The following is a 22767-nucleotide window of genomic DNA, read 5'->3' as shown; positions in this document are numbered from 1 at the left end:
GAACCTTCCGGTGCCGAGACACGTCCCATGTCTGTGGGAGTGGGACCGGTTGGTGCTGTAACATTTTCTAGGGTAAAACCCCCAGGTGTTACATCAATGATTCGTGACCCCGGAACTGTGACACGTTCAAGAGTACGGCCACTTAGAGTCGTAATACGTGCAAAAACACTAAGACCTTGAGGTGCTTCTGTATTAGTTACACTTGAATCGGGTGCAGGGGTTCCCGTCAGCCCTTCAGGAAGTTTACTCATATCGAACGAACCAAAAAACCAACGAAAACTTTTGATGTTCTAACACCAAACACGGATGGCGCCAATGAAGAAACACGGATCCGATCCCCGGGTATGGGTCCTGGATCCAATGTGTCCACAGGGTAAAATACGATAACTACTAACACGATATGAGTACGACTTCCCAAAGTCCAGTGACCGGAACCTGCAAAACAGACACCGTGAGCCCCGTTATAGGAAGGACAAGAGAGGGGGTCTTCCTGTAACCACCCTCCAGCGTGAGAATCAGTAACGTTCGTATAAAAGAAAGTACTGAAGTAAATAGACTAAGTGTAGTCAGAATGTGAGTGCGTGAGTGAATACCTCATACCGTTTGATAATGTATTTATAGCTGAAGGATGTAGGAAGGTGATTGGTCTAGCTGCTCTCTTCTAGAGGATTTTTGGTAACTACCTGGATACGTGTCCTCTCATGATAGGTTGAGCTATACGTCCCATGTGCATGGGTATAACAACCTGGACACGTGTCACCCAGTGATAGAACAGATCACACCTTGGCCATGTGCACGGTTATAACAACCTGGCCATGTGTCATTTGTTCATTGGTTGATATGTCACGTATTCCCCAAGTAATAATCGTGAACCTTCTTCTAGAGAGTAGTTAATTGGTGACAGTTGTCCCGCTGGCACTGTCTTCCGATTGTTTAGGCGGACAGATGTCCTGTCATGCGGATGACTTTTGAGGGTGCCAGGATGCTTCTGCGCGTGGTATGAGGGCGTTCCTCCTCTACCGTGATATGCGGGTGATCCATATGTCCCGCGGGTGGTACTTAAGGGTATTTGGGTCTTTTTGGTACTCTACCTCTATACATGCCACAGTAACTTTTCTCGGTTCTTCCCATATGCATATTTTACTCTCAATATCATCATACTCATTTGTCCCGCATGCAGGCTTATTATTTTCACATCACCATTGTTTCTATGTTTTTATTTAATGATAAATATTTTTTTTCATTTAATAAATAACTTAAATAATTCAATAAATTATTAAGCAGAAACAAAATTAAATAAATAAACCCTTGCATTATAAATAAAACTTAAATTATAACAACAATACATACACAATTTAAAACAACAATCAACTAAAAAAAAAAATAATAATTAATCGCGTCATGGCATGCTGTATTTCTCTGTGATCTGGTTACACAAACCTCCATGAATTGAATTGTATACAGAATGAATATGATAAAATGTGAGATTTAAAGAGTGTGAATAGTTGTTTTGAGTCTTTGAGAAATTAATTGAAATTTATAGATATATTTATACGAAAAAAAACTAGCTGCTGACAAATAAAAAATGCTAGATGTTGGAACTTGAATAAATCAAATGTATTTAAATTTTGCCACCGTTGATTTTAAAATTAAATAAATTTATATATTTCAGTGTTATCGTTAAGCTATAAAAAAATTAATTTAGCTAAGTTTATGTAATCATTGATTTTGTTTAAATAATTACTAATAATTTTAACTTAAAAAAATAGCAAAACTCGTCCTTTGTGTTTGTATGTGTTTTCAGTGGTTGTCTATTAGCAAACTTAATAATAGAAAACAACATTTATGTTTAAAAAACCTTGCACGGTTCGTCCTTTTCACTAACGAGTGTTAGTTTTTTTCGTTAAATCCAGTCATATGCACCTCATGTGAGGGCAATTTAATCTTTTTACCCCATCAGGGTTATTTGTGTAATTGGCTTAAAATTTTGGTCTTTGAATAAATTAACATTTTTCTCTTTTTAGCCCTATCTTTATCCCTAAGCATTCATAAACACCACACACCGGTGCACCCACCACCCACCATCACTATCTGCCACCATCATCATCATTTCAGAAACACTAAATCTACTAGTGGTGGTTTTTTTAGGTAAACCGAAAAGGTAGAAGTATTCAAATAATAATCAGAAGATTTTTATTATATATTTCAAGTATATTACAAAGAGACAATTATACACAATGTATAACGAACTTAGGGACCTATACAAGGAAACTCAATAAACCGATTGATAGGGAGAAGATTATGGATAGCCTGTGAACTCTCTAATTATAGTGGTCAATATTTGACCCCAACTGTTGCTCCATAATTTAAGCTTTCTAATTTGGTCGAATATTCTAACACTCCCCCTCAAGTTGTGTAGTGGGATCTCCAATATGCAACTTGGATAAAACTTATTCGAATGTTCTTGCAGCCACCGCTTTTGTCATGATATCCGCTAGTTGGTCTTCGGACATAACAAACGGAATTTCGACAGTGCCATCTTCAATTTTTTCTTTTATGAAGTGCCTATGTATTTCAACATGCTTTGTTTTATCATGTTGTACCGGGTTCTTCGAAATCTTAATCGCAACTTTATTATCGCACATTAACCGAGTTGGACACTTTTGAGGGAATCCGATTTCTTTCATTATCTTCTTTAACAAAAGTATCTCGGTAATCCCCTTAACAATTCCCCTATATTATGATTCAGCACTTGACAGTGATACTACTTTTTGTTTCTTACTCCTCCAAGTCACCAAGTTACCTCCAAGAAGAGTAAAGTAGCCGGCAGTTGATCGCTTGTCGTTAGGATTGCCTCCCCAATCAGCATTTGTGAATACTTCAACATCTAGGTGTCCATTATTCTTAAAAAATATGCCTCTTTCTAGTGTGCCCTTGAGATATCGAATAATCCCCAATACTGCCTCCATGTGGTCTTCTTGAGGATGGTGCATGAATTGACTAACTACTCCCATCGCGCATGCAATGTCGGGTCGAGTGTGAGCCAAGTAAATCAATTTTCCCACTAACCTTTGGTACCTTTCTTTACTCGATGGTTTGGCTCCTTCAATTATTTTTAGTTTGTGATTCACAACCATGGGAGTGTCATTTGGTTTGCAATCATGCCAACTTCAGCTAATAAATCCAATATATATTTCCGTTGGGAGATATAAATCACTTCTCTTGACCTAAGGACCTCGATCCCTAGGAAATACTTCAATCACCCGAGGTCTTTCATTTCGAACTCTTTGAAGAGGTTTTTCCAAAGCGGGCTAATTTCTTCTTTGTCACTCCCGGTTATATCATGTCGTCAACATATATTATAAGAGAAGTGACTAGTTCTCCTCTCCTTTTGTAGAACAAGGTATGATCCCCATTACTCTGTTTGTAGCCATATTGTTTCATTGCCATTGTAAACCACCCAAACCATGCACACGAAGATTGTTTGAGCCCATATAATGCCTTCTTTAGTTTACATACCTCATTTTCTTGAAAATCATCAGAGAACCCTGGTGGGGCTTTCATATACACCTCTTCTTTCAAGTCTCCAATTAAGAAAGCATTCTTTACATCAAATTGATGAAGTGGCCAATCTTTGTTTGCCGCTATTTAAAATAAAACTCTGATAGTGTTAATTTTTGCAACCGGAGAGAACGTTTCGGAGTAGTCGATACCATATGTTTGTGTATATCCTTTGGCAACCAATCTTGCCTTGTGTCGCTCAATGGTGCCATCGGATTTATATTTTATATTAAATACCCATCTACACCCGACTGGTTTCTTCCCTTGCGGTAACATAAACTTCTCCCACGTGCCATTTATTTTTAGAGCTTCCATTTCGGTATTCATTGCCGCATGCCATTTGATCATATTCTTAGCTTCTTGGGCTATATTAGGAATTTTTTCAGAGAGGAAAGTAGATGAAAAATCCTTTGCAATCTTAGCCATTCTTTCCCTGTTAGTATTTACCGGATACATGGAAGCACGAGGAACGTGTTCCGGTGAATACCGCTTAGGAGGAACCCCTCTATTTCTTCTTGGGGGAAGAACCGAAGTTTTAGGTTCATCGACTGTACTCCCTGAAAAGTCATGATTAACTAGACTCCCTGAAATGTCATGATTAGTAGCATTTGGTGAATTATGGCATTGTAAATTGTTTACCTCTTGTTGGACATCTTCTTTGGTTGATTCGTTGGTTGTATCAGTAGCATTTATCTCTGGTCGGACATTGTCTTCAAGAGAATCATTAGTGGTGTAAGCTACCTCGTCAGCCTCTTTTGTGTTGGAAGAAGCGAGTTCGGTGGCGCCATCTACCAACTCTGTTGGAACATCCTGAGGGAAACTTTCATACAGCAGCCAATCGAGTGATTCACTAGCACGAGATTGGTGGTCATAAAAATAATCAGATTCTAAGAAGTCACAATCCATGGTGACATGGACTCGTCGAGTGACCAGATTGTAGCATAAATACCCCATTTGATGGACACCGTACCCAACAAAGATACACTTTAATAGCACACGGACTAAATTTATTTCGACTAGTCTTGGGGATATGAACAAACACCGAACAACCAAAGACACGAGGTGGTAAAGTCATAACAGACGGAATTTTTACTTGAGTGGAAAGCATTTGCAATGGAGTTTTATTTCAAAGAATTTGGGTTGGGAGACGATTTGCAAGATATGTAGCTGTAGCAAGAGCTTCTTGCCAAAGAGAATGAGGGACTCTAGATTCAATCATAATAGCACGAGTTTTTTCGAGAAGCGTACGGTTTTTACGTTCTGAGGTGTCATTTTGTTGAGGGGTGTTAGGACAAGTGGTTTGATGGATAAGGCCATTTGCTTTGAAAAAAGTTTGCATTGTTTGGTTGACGAATTCTGTTCCGTTATCAGAACAGAGGATCTGTATTTTTTTACCAAATTGAGTCAAAATCATTTTGTATAGATTTCTGGCACTTCCGACTTATGTTTCATGAAGTATATCCAATTCATTCTTGAGAAATCATCCACAAATAAAACAAAGTATCTGAACTGGCTATTAGTGGAATTTGGTGCTGGACCCCAAACATCCGAATGGATTAACACAGACTCAACTCAAGCATTACTTTGATTAAATGAGACCCTATGATTTTTCGCAAGAATGCAGGTTTCACATTTCTCATGAATGGTGTTATTAAAAAAAAGACTAGGAAATAAAATTTTAAGATAGCCAAAAGAAGGATGACCAAGTCCCCAGTGCCATAACCAAAGTTGCCTCTCAGTTGTTCCGTGAGCAAGCAAGGCATGTCCCTTGTGAACTACCTCATCAACATAGTAGAGACCTCCTCGTACAGTACCACGCCCAATTATCTCCTTCGTACGAATGTCCTGTAAAATGAAAAAAGTTGGATACATAAGTACCACACAATCGAGTTGTTTTGTCACTTAACTAACAGATAATAACTTTGAGGATAGTGAGGGAATTTATAAACAATTTTAATTTCCTTTTTTTTTTTAAAAGGTAAATGACCCTCCTCCTTTGACTTCTACCATTTCTCCACTAGCAGTCTCAATATGGGACTTTTTTGGAGAAGACATGTCACCAAAGTCTTTAAGATCATAGGACATGGTGTCCGTAGCCCCACAATCAAAGATCCAGTTCTTCAATTTCCTAGATTGGGAGTTGGGGTGAACATGGTAGGCTTTGGGCATTTCATAGGTTTCATTAAAAACCTCTCGGTCAAGCCTGTCAAAGAAAGAAGCATATGGAGGAAAATATTTGAAATTAATAATAGAGGGGTTTGTGATGCAACTCTCAAACCCTTTACCTCCAGGTTTTTCATTGGAGTTCGCTGTCATTCCACCAAACCCGGTGCTACTTCATTGCCCTTTTACAGCCTGGTCTTCACCACCACTTGCAGCCGGAGCCCATTTGACATCAGATCTGGAACGTTGGTTATTTTTTCCTTGTGACCGTCCTGCCACCATTCTGGATAGACAACCAGTTTGAAACATGACTCTTTAGTATGTTTCTTCATATTGCAGTGAGTGCAATACAACTTGGATTTATCTTCTTTCTCCTTGAGTCAGAATTTAAATCTCTGTGTGGAATCTTTGGCAGCCAAACCCATTCCAATTTCAGTCGAGTCACTATCGGAGGGGCCCGATTTTAGTATATTAAGCCTGGCCACTTCCCTTCGTATTGTGGCATATGCTGATTCTACCGAAGGAAGTGGATCCTTTTTCAGAATATCTCTCTTGACTGGTTCCATCTTGTCATCTACCGCTGTTAGCAATTGACAGGGTCTTTGTTCTTGAGTCTTCTTGTTGTAGATTTGAATGTCTTCTGGATCCTTCATTGGGTTTGGATCTCGCCTATCTATAGACATCCAGATGTTCTGCAGTTTGTTCCACAAGTCTTCCAGTGTATCGGACCCCTACCTTAATGAATTAGCCCTTTTATGAAGATCAAATACCTGTAACGAATCTTTCCCAGAGCCATATGTGGTGGCTAACCCATCCCAGAGGGCTTTTGCAGTGGGATATTGTGAGACATTATTCACCAAATTGGATTCAAGATTCTGGATAATCCAAGTGAAAACACATTGATCATCTTGTTCCCACCTTGTATATGTGTTATCGGTTTTGGACGGAGGTGACTGCTCCCCTGTAATGTGAGAACCTCTCCCCCTTCCTCCAATTGCTTTCTTCATCAGGGTTGCCCATAGGGCATAGTTGTTACCACCGAGTTTAATCCCCAGGGATAAATTCTCGGGGTTCACTGTTTGTTGTTGTGCTCCGAGACCATTTCTTAGGAGGGCGACAATCTGCATCGTTAATTCATCAGGGATTTGACTGGCCAAGGCTTCATTATAAGTCATTTTTTGCTGAGGATGTTGAGATTACCAGGATCACACGTGCTCTGATACCATATTCAAATGGTAATTAGAGGATTTTTATTATATTTTTCAAGTATTTTACAAAGAGACAATTATACACAATATATAACGAATTTAGGGACCTATACAAGGAAACTCAATAAACCGATTGATAGGGAGAAGATTATGGACAGCCTGTGAACTCTCTAATTATAGTGGTCAATATTTGACCCCAACTGTTGCTCCATAATTTAAGCTTTCCAATTTGGTCGAATATTCTAACAAGAAGAGTAATGAGGTGGTTCCGGTCGAAGTTTGGATGAATTTTGTGGCAGTGGAGAAAACATGAAATTCCCGTTATTCCGGCGTGTGTCGTCTTCTTCGGCAACCAGTTGGGGGACGTAGACCTGCAACTCCAGCAATTCCGGCCAAGAACTAGGGCTCCGACCTGTCGTCGGCATTTTCAGGGGAGAAACGACAAAATCAAGACCTGGTAGTTAGTTTAGGGGAATGATAGATTGAGACTTGCACAAGCATTCTCCTATGACCAAGTACCGTTTCGAGCATTCCAGCAACAAAATCGACTTTCTAGGTAGCGATTTCCGGCTAGCGAATTTAATTCGGTGTCGCCATCTTTGTCGGGGGTAGATGGTGGTGAGCTCGGTGAAAGTTGTTGGTCTGGTGTGGGGACGGAGGTTGTGAAGGTGGCGTCCGCTGTTTGGTTAGTGATGGTACGGTGGTGGTTTTGTGGAGTACAGAGAAAAAGAAGAGAAGGGGTGGACGGTGGTGGTTTGGAAAGGGAGGAAGGAGATGTATTTTTATTTTTATATTTCTAATTATTAAATAAATATGTAAACTTACTAAACTACCCTCATGTGCCTTGCACATGACCGGATTTAACGAGAAAAAGTTAACTGCGTTAGGGTCAAATGACGTAAAGTGATAAGAGTTTTAAGCATAAATGATGTTTCTGTCATTAGGTTTGCTAAAGGGCAACCACAAAAAAACGTATAAACATAAAGGACGAGTTTTGCCATTTTATCTAAATTTAATTTTAATTTAACTTAATGTATTTTAATACGTATAATCTTGTTGCTGCTTGGATTTTATTACATATATACATACATACATACATACATACATAGGGTTTGAATCTAATACAAATGAAACTAACTTGTTAAATGTAAGAATCAAATAGAGTAATTATATATACAAGTAGAGTAGTTATATAGTTACATCATAGACAGAGACGGATCCAAAAATTCCGCCACAGTGGACACAAAATGAATCGGATAAAAAATGGGTCGGGTCAAATACAAAACCAATGTCGTCCCCTTTCTATCTCAACCATTGTTTACTAAAACCAAGCACTAGATTTGTTTTCTTTCTAGTGGCGAAACTACCAGGTGTTTATGGCCGTGAGGTTATATTGTAATTCTTACATACACAAGTGCATATTAAAAAAATTCCGGTCAAGACATTACAATGAATTGACCGATTTAAGTTGGTAACAGTGTGTGAGACATTTTTAGTGTTTGATATTTGTTTTGAGGTTTTAATGTACGTAATATGTTATAAAAATTAATTACATTGTCAAATTAAAATAATACAATAAATAGAAAAATGATGTATTTAGAAAATACAAACAACAAAAGATCTTGTATGTTTAAATAAATAGGCCAACAAAATAATAATTAATTAAGTTATAGTGGAGATAATGAAGAGGATCTGATGTGTTTTAATAAGTTAAAGATCAACTTTATAATTTTCTTAACTAGGCCATGATTCATGAAATAAAGGTTTAAAAGTCCATATAACAAATAAAAAATAGGACACTCTTTCATCATCATCTTATAAACTCCAATTACCATACACTGGAAAAAAGGTTTCTGGCCATGCATGCCACCGTTAAATATCGTTTTAGTATGACATCTAGTCGGCCGGATGTTCAACGAACGGTGGGCACTTACTTAATATTGACTCGTCATATACTAACACATACCCGTAAACATGATATTCCGGCGGACGGACGGTGGGTACCGGCCCACCATCTCCAACCCCTAAATCCTCTCCTGGTCTTAAAGTAATTACATAATTACTCTATGTATATATATATAATTACTCTACTTTATTATCACGTTAATTTCATTTGTACGTTAACTTTCTCATATATATATATATATGTATATATATAGGGGATGGTTCAGGAGAGAAGTCATCTTATTGCGAGAAATGTAAGAAATAATTTATAGCACTTGATTAAGTTAGATCAATGGCCTACATTAAGTATGGTATTTTTGTAAATATTAGTATCTATATTTAATGTCTTTTAGTAGAAAAAGGGTACTTATGTAATTTTCTTCTTATAACAAACATGAAACATATAATTTGTCATTAAGAATCCCATGTTCACACCTTCATCTTCTCATATACCTATATTCTATTAATTAAAACACCCAACACAATTTTAATGAATTTACGGTTGACTTTTTTGAATTTAATTTCAAAAAAAAAGTTGGATTTTGGTAGATTGTATATGTAGGTGTTCGGTATTTGTAAATATTTTACATCTTTTACAACTATTTCTGTTCTTTTTATTTTTAATATATTTAGTTGTGATCTCTTATTAATTGCATACACATACACAACTTAATGGAAAACATATACTAGATCGTGGTTAAATATGTTTTCAAATGTTATGTTTTCTTATTATTCAAACTGTAAGGTTATTGTATTTCACAAATTGGTATTATTATATTAAACAAGTGTTATATCTATTTTTGTAATTTAGTCTGCGAGGAAAAGTAACATAATTGCAAAGAATAAGGCATATTACAAGTCCAACACTATAATGCCCACGATTTTCACGATTTTCATAGAGTAAAATGTGTAGGTAATCTGTATTCTGTGTATGATAGTGTAAGTTCATAGTATAAAATGTGTTAAGTAATATGTATTATGTGTAGGCCTGCATAAGTTCATGTGGTCTGATTATGTACGGGACTATGTGAGTTCATGTGTAGGTTAGTACCTATTTTGTGTAGGACTGTGTAAGTTCATAGTATAAAATGTGTTAAGTAATATGTATTATGTGTAGGCCTACATAAGTTCATGTGGTCTGATTATGTACGGGACTATGTGAGTTCATGTGTAGGTTAGTACCTATTTTGTGTAGGACTGTGTAAGTTTATAGACTAAAGTGTGTAGTTAAACTAGGTCTGTGTAAGTTCTTGTGTGATTTTGTGTAGGGCTTGTTTGACTTAGATGACTTTTTTTTTATCTTGTGTTGCTTTAAAAGTGTAGTGGAAGACATTTGATTGTGTAGGGATATATTGGCTAGGTATGTGTAGCCTGATTAATTTAGTTTAATTTATTGTACATATAGTTGTGATTCAAGTGTAGGACTTATTTTGACATTGTGTATGAATAACTTTTAACAAATAATATAGTGTAGGTATATGATGCCGCTGTGTAGGTTTTGAAATATAAAGAACGGGATTAGCTATTTAAACCTATATAGTTTGAACAAAGCCTACACATTTTATACTTATATGTGTAGGGTTATTACTATGTAAGTAGGCTACACGTCGTTACAAAAATGAAAGTAGGCTACATACATGTATGTTGTTCATGATAAAATAGTTTTTGTAGGATCCAAACATCGTTGTGTAGGAATGAAAGACAATATTTGTTTTGTGTAGCATACGTTATTGGTGCATAGTATTGAAAGACAATATTTTGTTAATCATTTAAGGTTTTCTAATCAAATTAAAAATAAAGAATTAAAAAGGTAAGAAATAGTGAAAGGCCTCAGACAAGAATGATACGAATAACAAGAATTATAAATGTATAGTTAATTAATAGATAAATAACTAATTAAAGGGAAATATAAATGAAATTTCACAAAACTTAATAGTTACCATATATGATAATTTGAAGTTAACTTTCCATATAAAAAAGTTATGGGATTTTACATTCATACCCCTCCATTTAAATAAAAAGAAAAAAGAATATGAAATTTCTTATTGGTTGAAGTCATTTCTCTCATTTCTTGCAATAATTTGATTTCTTTCTTGAACTTAAACATATATATATATATATATATATATATATATATATATGATTGATTTCTTTGAACCACTTTGAGTTTTAAGAACTCGAAAGAACTCAACATAACAATTTTCGTTTTTGAATTTTTTTGCACACATGTAATATTTAAGTGTAAGTAACGTAAAAAAAATTACAGTATTTTTTTACACACCGAGTCGACTTATTACACATGTGTAACTAACATTTAAATTTGTGTAATTATCAAAAATAGTTATTCTCTCTCCTGTTTAATTTTTTAATCAAATTTATTTTCAGCCACATATTACATATATATTTAATTAAAGGGAAAATTCCTAAAATAGTCCCATAGAGGAGAGAGATTCCTAAAATAGTCCAAGACTTTTTAAAATTCCCAAACTAGTCCAAGAAAACCTATCTGCAGCATGACATTGGTATTCGTGACGTGAGATTTGAGTAGCCAATCATAATCTGACACGTGTAAAGGAACGTGAAAGTTTCAACGAAATCTGTTTTCGCCGGGAGTTTTCAACCCAAAATCATTTTACATGAAATTCATCCCCTCCGACGCATTTCAGGTGAATTTCCTCTCCTAAGAGAAATTTCAAAAAAGTTACGAAAAAAACGATACTTTTCCAATGAATTTAGTCTTGTTAGATGATTTTCAAAAAATTTAAAAAAAAATAATTTCCCAATGATGGAGGTGGGTGATGGTGGTTGATGATGGCGGTGGGTGGTGGTGGTGGATGATGGCGGTGGGTGGTGATGGTTAATGATGGTGGTGGGTGGTGGTGGTGGATGATGGCAGTGGGTGGTGGATGATGGCGGTGGGTGGTGGTGGTTGATGATGGTGGTAGGTGGTGGTGGGTGGTGGTGGATGATGGCAGTGGGTGGTGGTGGTTGATGATGACGGTGGGTGGTGGTGGTGGTGGTGGATGATAGCAGTGGGCGGGGGTGGTGGTGGTGGATATGATTTTCAAAAAAGTTTTATAGAAAACTATTTTTTTTATGCAAAAAAAAAGATAATTTTCATCTAGAAACCATCTTTTCTAACAACTCTTCTTTTTATGTAAAAAAAAGATGAAATTCACCTGAAATGCGTCGGAGGAGATGAATTTCATGTAAAATGATTTTGGGTTGAAAACTCTCGGCGAAAACAGATTTCGTTGAAACTTTCACGTTCCTTTACACGTGTCAGATTGTGATTGGCTACTCAAATCTCACGACACGAATACCAATGTCACGCTGCAGATATGTTTCCTTGGACTAGTTTGGGAGTTTTAAAAAGTCCTGGACTATTTTGGGAATCTGTCTCCTCTATGGGACTATTTTGGGAATTTTCCTTTAATTAAATGTGTGGTCGATATTGAGTTCTTAGAGCTCTAACAACTCATCAAGTTCTCAAAAGATCACCCCCTATATATACATATATATATTGGGATGATCTTTTGAAAACTTGATGAGTTGTTATATATATATATATATATAATCAACAACTCGCTCCTACCACCAACATCCACACACTCATCCATGCGTGACCAGTGGCCACGTGTCAATGCACATACCAAGGTGCATGCCCACATGCTACCGGCCCTCATAGTGCTCATTGGCTTGCGGATGACACGTGGGCCACGTGTAAATGCATGTATCAAGGTGCAGCCCCGCATATATGTTACTAGCCTCCTTAGCTGCTCGATCATTGGCTTTGCGAGTGCCACGGTGGCCACATCCGTGTGTGACTGAATCTCATTCGCGTTTCAACTCATTTTATAAAATAAAGACACTTTAAACTAATCAAGTATAATGCTATAAATATTAAATTTATTAAACGTTATATCTTAGTATAGAACTTTACATCTATATTTTAAACTTATGTTTGGGTATAACTAATTATTACTTTAAGTAGTTTGTATCATTCCCACTTTAGTAAGATAGTAAGGTGATTTGGGTATGAATTTGATGGTTAAGAATTCAATCTTCATAATGTATGATATATAGTTGTTAAAAAAGTTCAAAAAAAGTACTTTTTGATTTAACATTGACGTAGGTGAGACACATTTTCATATATATTGAAAGTCTTAAATGCTAGTTAAATCGATATACAATTACATTTATTAGTCGGTATCTGAAATTATAATTTTAAATAACAAAAAGACACTCAAACATTGTTTTTCACAAAATTATAGTTTTTAATTGATTTTATAGTTTTAATTACCCACATAGCAACCTTAAACTTAACGAAAGATACAAATGATTTACATAGTTATTAGAGGATTACAAGGTCAATATCCTCATCGGATTTTCCCAAGTTGGAGTTTCAAAAACCCACGACGCTTCATTCAAGGGCCTCCTCATCTAATAACAATCGCCCATACACCTCCTTTTCATTTATTATTCCTCCACCTCCATCTTCGTAAAATTTAACTAGAACGTTTAACACAGTACTCGTAATGAAGTAAAATAATTAAGTATAAATTAAAATAATACGCATGGAATAATAGATTTATACAAGTTAACCAACTACAGACATTAGTTACACATTAAATAAATAATTACTCATTAACTAAAATAATTACGCACAACATATTTAAGATCTTATACGCTTTGTATGTTAAAAAAGTCATTTATATGACTTTCCTTTACAAATTTTATACTAAGTTAGTTATCCGTGCTATACACGGATGAAACATAAAAATAACGTAATATATATGTGTATGTTATATATTTTAATGAATTGTAAATGCCATATTTATAAGACAAATAATTTTACATAATTAAAATTAATTAAAACATAATAATTATTCGATTTTGCTCAATAAGAATAAGATATATATATATATATATTATACAAATTATTGTAAATTATAAAAATATCAACAATTGAATATAATTTTGATTTTAAACTTGAAGAGAAAGAATATTTATGCATGTTAAGTCAAAAAATTTAACACAACTATCATCTGAGTGAAGTTGGTAAGCATCGTTACTCTGAAACATGAGGTCTTGATATTATATCTGTATCACACACTAAATTATTTTCCAAAGTTTTATAAAGACACTATAATGAAAAACATGTCACATATTATTATAAGAAAATGAATCATGGAGACATGACATCTACATATCATGATATGGTTATATTTACAAATATAGCTTAACTCTACTTAGTATGTACCTGATAAAATTTCATTTAATATTTTCTTATATATTTGAATTTATAATTTTTCATGCAATTTTTTTAAACATTCGACAATGGTTATATAAAAGATGTATTAAAAAAATCAACTTTCCCCACATAATTATTTTTAATCAAGTTCTGTTGAAAAATTAAATTCTCCACTACATGAACATTATAAATACTCCTAACAAACGCCAAACCAACGCACACTCATCATAAACAATATGGCCGGTAATCACAAGAACTCCGAGCCCTCTTGTGAGTTTCCGGCGATCTCAACTTGCAAAACATATGGCCGAAACAACCAGACGGTGGTTTCCGACTTGGACGGAACCTTGCTACGGGGGCGTAGTTCATTTCCATATTTTGCCCTTGTAGCTTTTGAAGTTGGTGGACCTTTAAGACTCCTCTTCCTACTTCTAGCTACCCCCATCGCCGGAATTCTCTATTATTTCATCTCCGAATCCGCGGGTATTCGTGTTTTAATATTTGCAACCATGGCGGGAATGAAGGTTTCCGACATCGAATCAGTGGCACGTGCAGTCTTGCCTAAGTTTTACTCCAGTGACTTGCACCCGGAGGCGTGGCGTGTGTTCTCGGCTTGTGGAAAACGGTGTGTATTGACCGCGAACCCGACTGTGATGGTGGAGCCGTTTTTGAAGGAGTTTTTGGGTGCGGATTTGGTGTTGGGGACGGAGATTGATAGCTGGAAAGGAATAGCTACCGGACTGGTTAAAACACCCGGAGTGCTCGTCGGAAGTAACAAGGCCGATGCCCTTTTGAAGGCTTTTAAAGACACATCACTACCGGAGTTGGCACTTGGTGACAGGAAAACTGACTATCCTTACATGAAATTATGCAAGGTATGCCATACTCTTGAAATATATATTTGTATTTTTCTCTGTCACTAAACCACCGATCCAAATATATATCTCTGCTAAATTTGTGAATTCGTTAGTACTTAATTATGTATTTAGTAAGAAATAAATACAAGTTAAAAGTATATTTATTTTTACTTAATTAAATTAATTAAAACAAGTGACATATTGCTTTTTTCATCAATCGAGGTATGAACTTGTCTTAAGTTTGACTTAGAACTTCAACATACAAAAAGTCAGCCCAACATGAATGCGTTGACTACACATTTAATGACGTTAACTATATCTTGAAATTAATAATGCCCATCTTCTCCACCGCAGGAAGGTTACGTAGTACCACCGGCAACATCAGAGCTAAAGGCGGTAACGGTAGACAAGTTACCAAAACCAGTGGTGTTCCATGACGGCAGACTAGTTCAGAAACTAACCCCATTCAAAGCCCTCATCATAATTCTTTGGATTCCAGTAGGTTTCCTCCTCGCATGCCTACGTATCGCCGCGGGTGCACTCCTCCCGATGCCGCTAGTTTACTACGCTTTTTGGGCACTCGGAGTACGAGTCTACATTAAAGGAACACCACCTCCTCCCGCTAAAAAGTCAACGGGTCAAACTGGAGTACTTTTCATTTGCTCCCACCGCACCCTGCTTGACCCGATTTTCCTCTCTACTGCACTCGGACGCCCAATACCCGCAGTCACCTACTCATTATCAAGGCTCTCAGAGATCATATCCCCGATTAAAACTGTCCGGTTAACGAGAGACCGGACAGCCGATGCCAACATGATCAAGAAGCTCCTAGAAGAAGGCGATTTGGTCATATGCCCCGAAGGAACCACTTGTAGAGAACCCTTTTTGCTACGGTTTTCAGCTTTGTTTGCCGAACTTACCAACGAGCTGGTTCCCGTGGCAATGTCGAACAAGATGAGCATGTTTCACGGCACCACCGCAAGAGGGTGGAAGGGGATGGATCCGTTTTACTTTTTCATGAACCCTAGTCCAGCTTATGAAGTTACCTTCTTGAACAAGTTACCTTATGAATTAACTTGTGCAAGTGGTAAATCGAGCCACGATGTGGCTAACTATATTCAACGGATGATCTCTTCAAGTTTGTCTTACGAGTGTACGAATTTTACGAGGAAAGATAAGTACAAGATGTTGGCTGGAAATGATGGGACGGTGAGTACAGGGAAAACCAAAGTTATTGAACAAAAGATCATGGGGTGCTAGGAATTCGATGGTACTATTTGGTTTATGGATATTGACATATAATATATGTTGTACCAAGTTATTTGGCCAAATCATATTGTTGTGTATCAATTAAATTGTTAGGTCGATCCATAATTGGATTTTGTGAACTTTATGTACACTACTTCGTTTCATAAGTTAAAAAAAAACCATGCATCCGTCAAGTGATTTTAAAAAGGAGAGGTTTGAAAAATCTTAGGTGCCGGTTTCTGAATTAAGAAATTTATCTAAATTGAATGATCAATATAACATGGATGAGTTGGTGTATATGTGTATCAAATTAACAAATATATAATACTAGTTTTTATCCCCTGTATTACGGGAGTTGTTTTATATTATTTGTGCTAATATTTATTTATTTTTTTAATTTATATATTTTTATTGTATGAAAGTTAATAATATATTTATGGTTTGATGATAAATTATTTTACAAATAAATGAGATGTTATAACCCGGTTTAAAAGCTATATGGTTTTGATGAGACTCAAGACCCGTTTATTTTTTTTTACTATGAAATTGGTTTTTTAATTATAAATAATATTTATGAAAGTTAATAATATACTTATAGTTTGATGAGACCCAATACCCGTTTATTTTTTACTATCAAGTTGGTTTTTTAATTTAAATAATATATATATCTTTTTTAAAATAAATAAGATATTATTTTTTTGTTATATCCTATTTTATAGGATTTTTACATAAATCATTTGGTTAGAATAATTTTTAATTTAATGAGATGTTATAACCCGTTTAAGGAATATCTAGGTTTGGTAAGACCCATACCCATGAATTAGGGTCAAATGCATGAGAAGCCTCTATTTAAAAATCAAGAAAATCTGGTGACTCAAAAAAAAAAGAGGAGCGACCACATCACGACACATAAGATTTTTATGTCTTTTTTATATATATTATAGATATATACACATTCGGTGATGCCATAATTGAAATGAATGATTCAAAATATGAGAATAGATGTGGTGAGTTCCACGTGTGACATATATATATATATATATATATATATATATATATATATCTATAATAATATATATAAACAAAGACATAAAAATCCTATGTGTCACAATGTGGTCGCTCCCACCTTTTTTGGAGTCATCAGATTTGCTTGATTTTTAAATAGAGGCTTCTCATGCATTTGACCCGAATTCATGGGTACGGGTCTTACCAAACCCAGATATTCATTAAACGGGTTATAACATCTCATTAAATTAAAAATTATTCTCACCAAATTATTAATATAAAAATCCTATAAAATAGGATATAATAAAAATTAATATCTTATTTGTTTTAAAAAAAGATATATATATATATATTATTTAAATTAAAAAACTAATTTGATAGTAAAAAAAAATAAACGGGTATTGGGTCTCATCAACACCATATAGCTTTTAAACCAGGTTATAACATCTCATTTATTTGTGAAACAATTTATCATCAAACCATAAGTATATTGTTAACTTTCATACAATAGAAAAATATAAATTCTAAAAATAAATAAATATTAGAACAAACAATATAAAACAACCCCCGTAATACGGGGGATAAAAACTAGTATATATATATATATGATTACGGGGATAAAAACTAGTATATATATATATATATATATATATATATATATATATATATATATATATATATGAAATAGATATGTGTTATTAATTAAAAGAATAAAACGAAGAAACGCCATGAGCCTTCAAATATATAGTACAAAATAAGACATAATATGATGATAGTTCACGGGACTCATCGATTCAATTTTCATTTGGAAATGGATAACAAGAAAGGCACAACGCTTCAGATAAAGATATGTAACCGTTTGACAGGGTGACCACGATCCTATAAATAAGTCCTTACCGTTTCATTTTAAGTAGACTACGATCACATAAGTAAGTCCTTTCCATTTCATTATCAGCATCCAAAATTTTTATACACAAGTACTTGTCGAAGTCTTTTCTTTTGTACAACAGAAACAGAAGTAAATTTGATTTGTTGCTAGAGAAATAAACAATTGTATAAAAGAAATCTTTGTCACACTCATTAGTTCGTCCATGTATCTCTTTCATGCAAGAGACGTTTAAGAATCCTACAAACGATGCTTCATTGTACTAGGGAGGCAATTTGTTAAATCCCGTGGCACACAAGTCGAATGATCGAAGGAGGAGAAATTGCTTTAAAGTTAGAGAGCACTCGCCTTGAAGCAATAAGTAATACATAGATAACATAAATATGAAACAATAACCAATATGATCGCTAAAAAGTCTTTGGCCTAACGGTATCAAGGAGTAGACAATGTCGGACCCAAAAAGAATTTTCATGAGGGGAGGAAAAAATTTATAATGGCTTTTTATCTATCGCTATATAATAAGTTTTTTCTTCGGTTCGGGTCGGATAAAGGCGGTTCATATTAAAAGAGAGATAATTAAACTAAATTTTATATAATCAACAAAAATACATCAAACATCAGTTTCAAATACATAATGATAATTTAAAACCTAAAGTACGTCAAACCTCTATGATAGCATCATCTACTCAAACAAAGTTATAAATAGTGTTTTAATATAAAGTTCATGTCACAGCCCCTGACCCCTATACCCCGGGAGGGAAGCCGTGAATATTGATTGGTGGTATCAGTGTTTATTAAATTATTTTGCAGCGGAAAATTTTATCAGAACCGTAGTTAGGAAAAATGATCAGAGTTATAAAAATACCATGATTATTATTATGATAAACCGGGAATTTAATCCCTTTTAATACAAACATAAGTTTTATAGGGTTAAACCCTAATTTACAAAACATGTTTCTTGATTCTGATGACAAGCCACTTATTTAAGCTGGAAGCCCGCATGCATCATTCCTTTGTCTCAAACAAGTCACCTGAAACATGTTTAAAATATTTGATCAGCAAGAAATACTGGTAAGTACATTCATTTGTAGATGACACATTTTACAGTTACAGCATTAAGATGTTTTTACATCCGCCTGCTTACAAATTACCGAAAGGTACTTGTCACTCGACCGTATCTATGACTGTGGTCATATTACTTATTGGCTAACACTTGTCCAATAAGTAACGTGTAATAGCCCAGTAGGCAAGCCTTGTATACAAAACCCCACAATATCAGTACTAACAATCCCTTAAGTCTACAGAGACTTAATCACTGTAATGTATTTAAAATACTTTTTAAAAATATAATTGAAATCATTTAGACTATCTGTCATGAGTGTTATAGGTTTTGAAATTATCATGACAGTGTTGGGAAAATGGTTATCTCACGCAAATGTGAGTTTTACAAAAACTCGAATGTCTCACCTTGCAAGTTTACAATTAAAGAAAACGTCTCTTGGTATTAAGCACCTAGGATAAACACAATGTCGTATACCTAGATTAGTATAAAACCAATAATCAAAACGATAATCACGAGAGTAGAAAATTTACACTATGGCACAATGTCATACCTTAACAGGCAAAGCTTTTGGATTCGTGTTCTTTCGATCGGATAGGATATCGTTGCGATAACTCGGTATTATACTATTAATATATATATCTATGTATATGTCTGAGAATTCAGAGAAAAGAAGTTTTGGTGCAAGGAATGAGAGTCCCGTTGCCAACCTATTTATAGCTGATTTTGGACCCCGTCGCGATACGCGATGGCTATAGGCAAAGGCGTGGCGTATCGCGAAGAATCTTATAGCCTTGCCTAATCAGCCCTATACCTGCTACGTGGTATGCCACGTGGCAGGCGACGTGTCCCGTCTGAGTAACCTCCACGTCGCGATACGCGATGGGTTACCTTGACAGGTCATCGCGTATCGCTACGTCGCATTTTTTCTGGATAATATTACACGTCATCGCGCTACGCGATGGGGCTAATCTAAACCCGTCGCGTATCGCGATGGAAGGATTATTAAAAATCTTAATTTTCCACAAAAATACTAAGGCGGCCCTTAAGCGGCTCGCGGCTACGCGAAGTGCAAAGTGCGCCATCAAAGCGCCACATTGCTCTCATCGCACTTCGCCTGAGCCCGTGCGGGTGCTTCGCACCCTCCGCTAGGACCACTGGATGTGAAATCTCTTATAAGAACATTAACATATGAATTTTCTTTCTTATAAAGAGCTCCCTAGTTTTATAATCTAGCGATGTGGGACAAGGACTTACAATCCAATTAATACCATGGTGGAAGCTTCTCCTTTTCTTTCCTCCACCAATGTGTGATGGAATTTTCTCCTTTCATTTTCTTACTTTTTCCTTTTATTTATTTGGTGGTTTGTTATAGTCTCCCCTCCTTATTTTGAATCTCGTCCTCGAGATTTGGTTGGAATAAGTGTGGGTACTTCCGTTTCATTTCGGATTCCAATTCCCAGGTATATTCTGGTCCACGTTTTGAATCTCACTTCACTTTGACCATAACTATTCTTTTATGCTTAAGATTGTTGATCTTTCTATCTTCAATTTGCAAAGGTTTCTCAACGTATTTCAACTTTTCATTTACCTTTATATTTTGAAGGGGTACTTCTAATGTTTTATCAACTAAACATTTTCTTAAGTTACTTACATGAAATACATCATGTATACCTGACATTTCTTCTGGTAATTCTAGCTGATAGGTTACTGGTCCAATTCGTTTGAGAATTTGAAATGGTCCAACAAATCTTGGACTTAACTTTCCTCTCTTACCGAATCGGATTACTCCTTTCCATGGAGATACTTTTAGTAGCACTTTGTTTCCAACTTGAATTCCAATGGTTTGCGTCGATGACCCGCATAACTTTTCTGACGATCTCGTGCGGTCTTTAATCTTTCCTTAACTTGATTTATCTTATCAGTACTTTCTTGTATGATTTCAGGACCTGATAATTGTTTTCCTCCTATTTCTGCCCAACATACTGGAGTTCTGCACCTTCGTCCATAAAGGGCTTCAAATGGGGCATCATTAATACTTGTATGATAACTGTTATTATAGGAGAATTCTATTAGTGGTAAATGGTCATCCCAATTTCCACCAAAATCTATTACACATGCTCTTAACATGTCTTCCAATGTTTGTATGGTCCTTTCACTTTGACCATCAGTCTGTGGATGGTATGCTGTGCCCAAGTTTAATTTTGTTCCCATAGCTACTTGGAAACTTTTCCAAAAATGAGAAGTAAAACGGCTATCCTGATCCGATACAATAGATAATGGAACTCCATGTAATGAGACAACTTTGTCCACATACAACTTAGCTAATTGTTCCATTTTGAAAGTTTCCTTCATTGGTATGAAATGAGCTGATTTTGTTAATCTATCCACAATCACCCAGATTGTGTCATTACCTCTTCTTGTGGTAGGTAATTTGGTAACAAAATCCATTGTTATTAATTGCCATTTCCATTCTAGCATTTCTATTTGTTGAAGTAATCCGGATGGCTTTTGATGTTCTGCTTTAACTTGTGAACAAGTTAAGCATTTTGAAACATAACTGGTTATGTCCTTTTTCATTCCTATCCACCAATAGATTTTCTTCCAATCTTGATACATTTTATCTCTTCCAGGATGCATTGTGTATTTGGAGTTATGGGATTCTTCGAGAATCTTTTCTCGTAATTCTCCTATATTTGGTATCCAGATCCTGTTCTCCATTCGGAGAATTTCATCATTTCCTTTGACAAGTAGATCAATGGTACCATTTCTTTTTTCATCAGCAATATTATTTTCTTCTATTGCTTGTTTCTGGGCATTCTTTACTTCATCAATTAAATTGATTTGAAGTTCTAACCTTAGAGCTCGCACTCTTTTAGGTTTCTCATGCTCTTTTTAGCTTAATGCATCGGCTATTATACTTTTCTTACCTTCACGGTATATGATTTCACAATCATAGTCGCTAACAATTTCCATCCAGCGTCTTTGCCTCATGTTAAGCTCCTTTTGCCCAAAGATATATTTTAAAACGTTTATGATCTGTAAATACAGTAAACTTACTACCATATAGATAGTGTCTCCAGATCTTTAGGGCAAAAATTATTGCTCCCAATTCTAAGTCATGTGTTTTATAATTCTCTTCATGCTTCTTTAATTTTCTAGATTGCGTAAGCAATTACTTTTTCACGTTGCATTAATACACATCCCAATCCTGATTTAGAAGCATCGCAACAAACTGTGAAATCTTCAATTCCTTCTGGTAGCGCGAGTATTGGGGCATTTGTTAACTTTTGCTTCAAAGTTATAAAAGCTTCTTCTTGCTTAGGTCCCCATTCAAATTTAACATTCTTAAACGTTAACTTGGTTAACAGAACTGCTATTCGGGAAAAATTTTGAATGAAGCGTCTATAATATTCAGTTAATCCTAAGAAACTTTGAATTTCTGTAGGAGTTTTAGGAATTTCCCAATTAGTAACAGCTTCTATTTTGGAAGGGTCGACATGAATACCTTCATGGTTAATCAAGTGTCCTAGAAACTGTACTTCTTGTAACCAAAATTCACACTTTGAGAATTTAGCATA

General features: G+C 35.3%; 1 protein-coding gene across 1 annotated transcript; it reads left to right on the top strand.

Moving 5' to 3' along the window:
• Positions 1-14309: 14309 nt before the first annotated feature.
• On the top strand, positions 14310-16391 carry LOC143637198 (glycerol-3-phosphate acyltransferase RAM2-like). The gene is made up of 2 exons (XM_077104643.1): positions 14310-15005; positions 15342-16391. The coding sequence occupies exons 1-2, from the start codon at positions 14367-14369 to the stop codon at positions 16245-16247; spliced, it is 1545 nt and encodes a 514-aa protein (XP_076960758.1). The 5' UTR covers positions 14310-14366; the 3' UTR covers positions 16248-16391.
• The last annotated feature ends 6376 nt before the right edge of the window (positions 16392-22767 follow it).

This window comes from Bidens hawaiensis, unplaced genomic scaffold, assembly GCF_021521415.1.
Source record: "Bidens hawaiensis isolate Kalapana, Puna unplaced genomic scaffold, B.hawaiensis_p1.1 tig00008142_1, whole genome shotgun sequence".
In the NCBI taxonomy this organism is placed as follows: Eukaryota; Viridiplantae; Streptophyta; class Magnoliopsida; order Asterales; family Asteraceae; genus Bidens; species Bidens hawaiensis.
Note: the sequence above shows the minus strand (reverse complement) of the source record. Positions and strands in the feature narration are given on the sequence as shown.

Excerpts from the sequence above, each read along its gene's own strand:
- LOC143637198 (XM_077104643.1), top strand. The coding sequence starts at position 14,367 with ATGGCCGGTAATCACAAGAACTCCGAGCCCTCTTGTGAGTTTCCGGCG. Across the intron at positions 15,006-15,341 it reads CTTACATGAAATTATGCAAG|GAAGGTTACGTAGTACCACC; the intron begins GTATGCCATACT and ends TCTCCACCGCAG.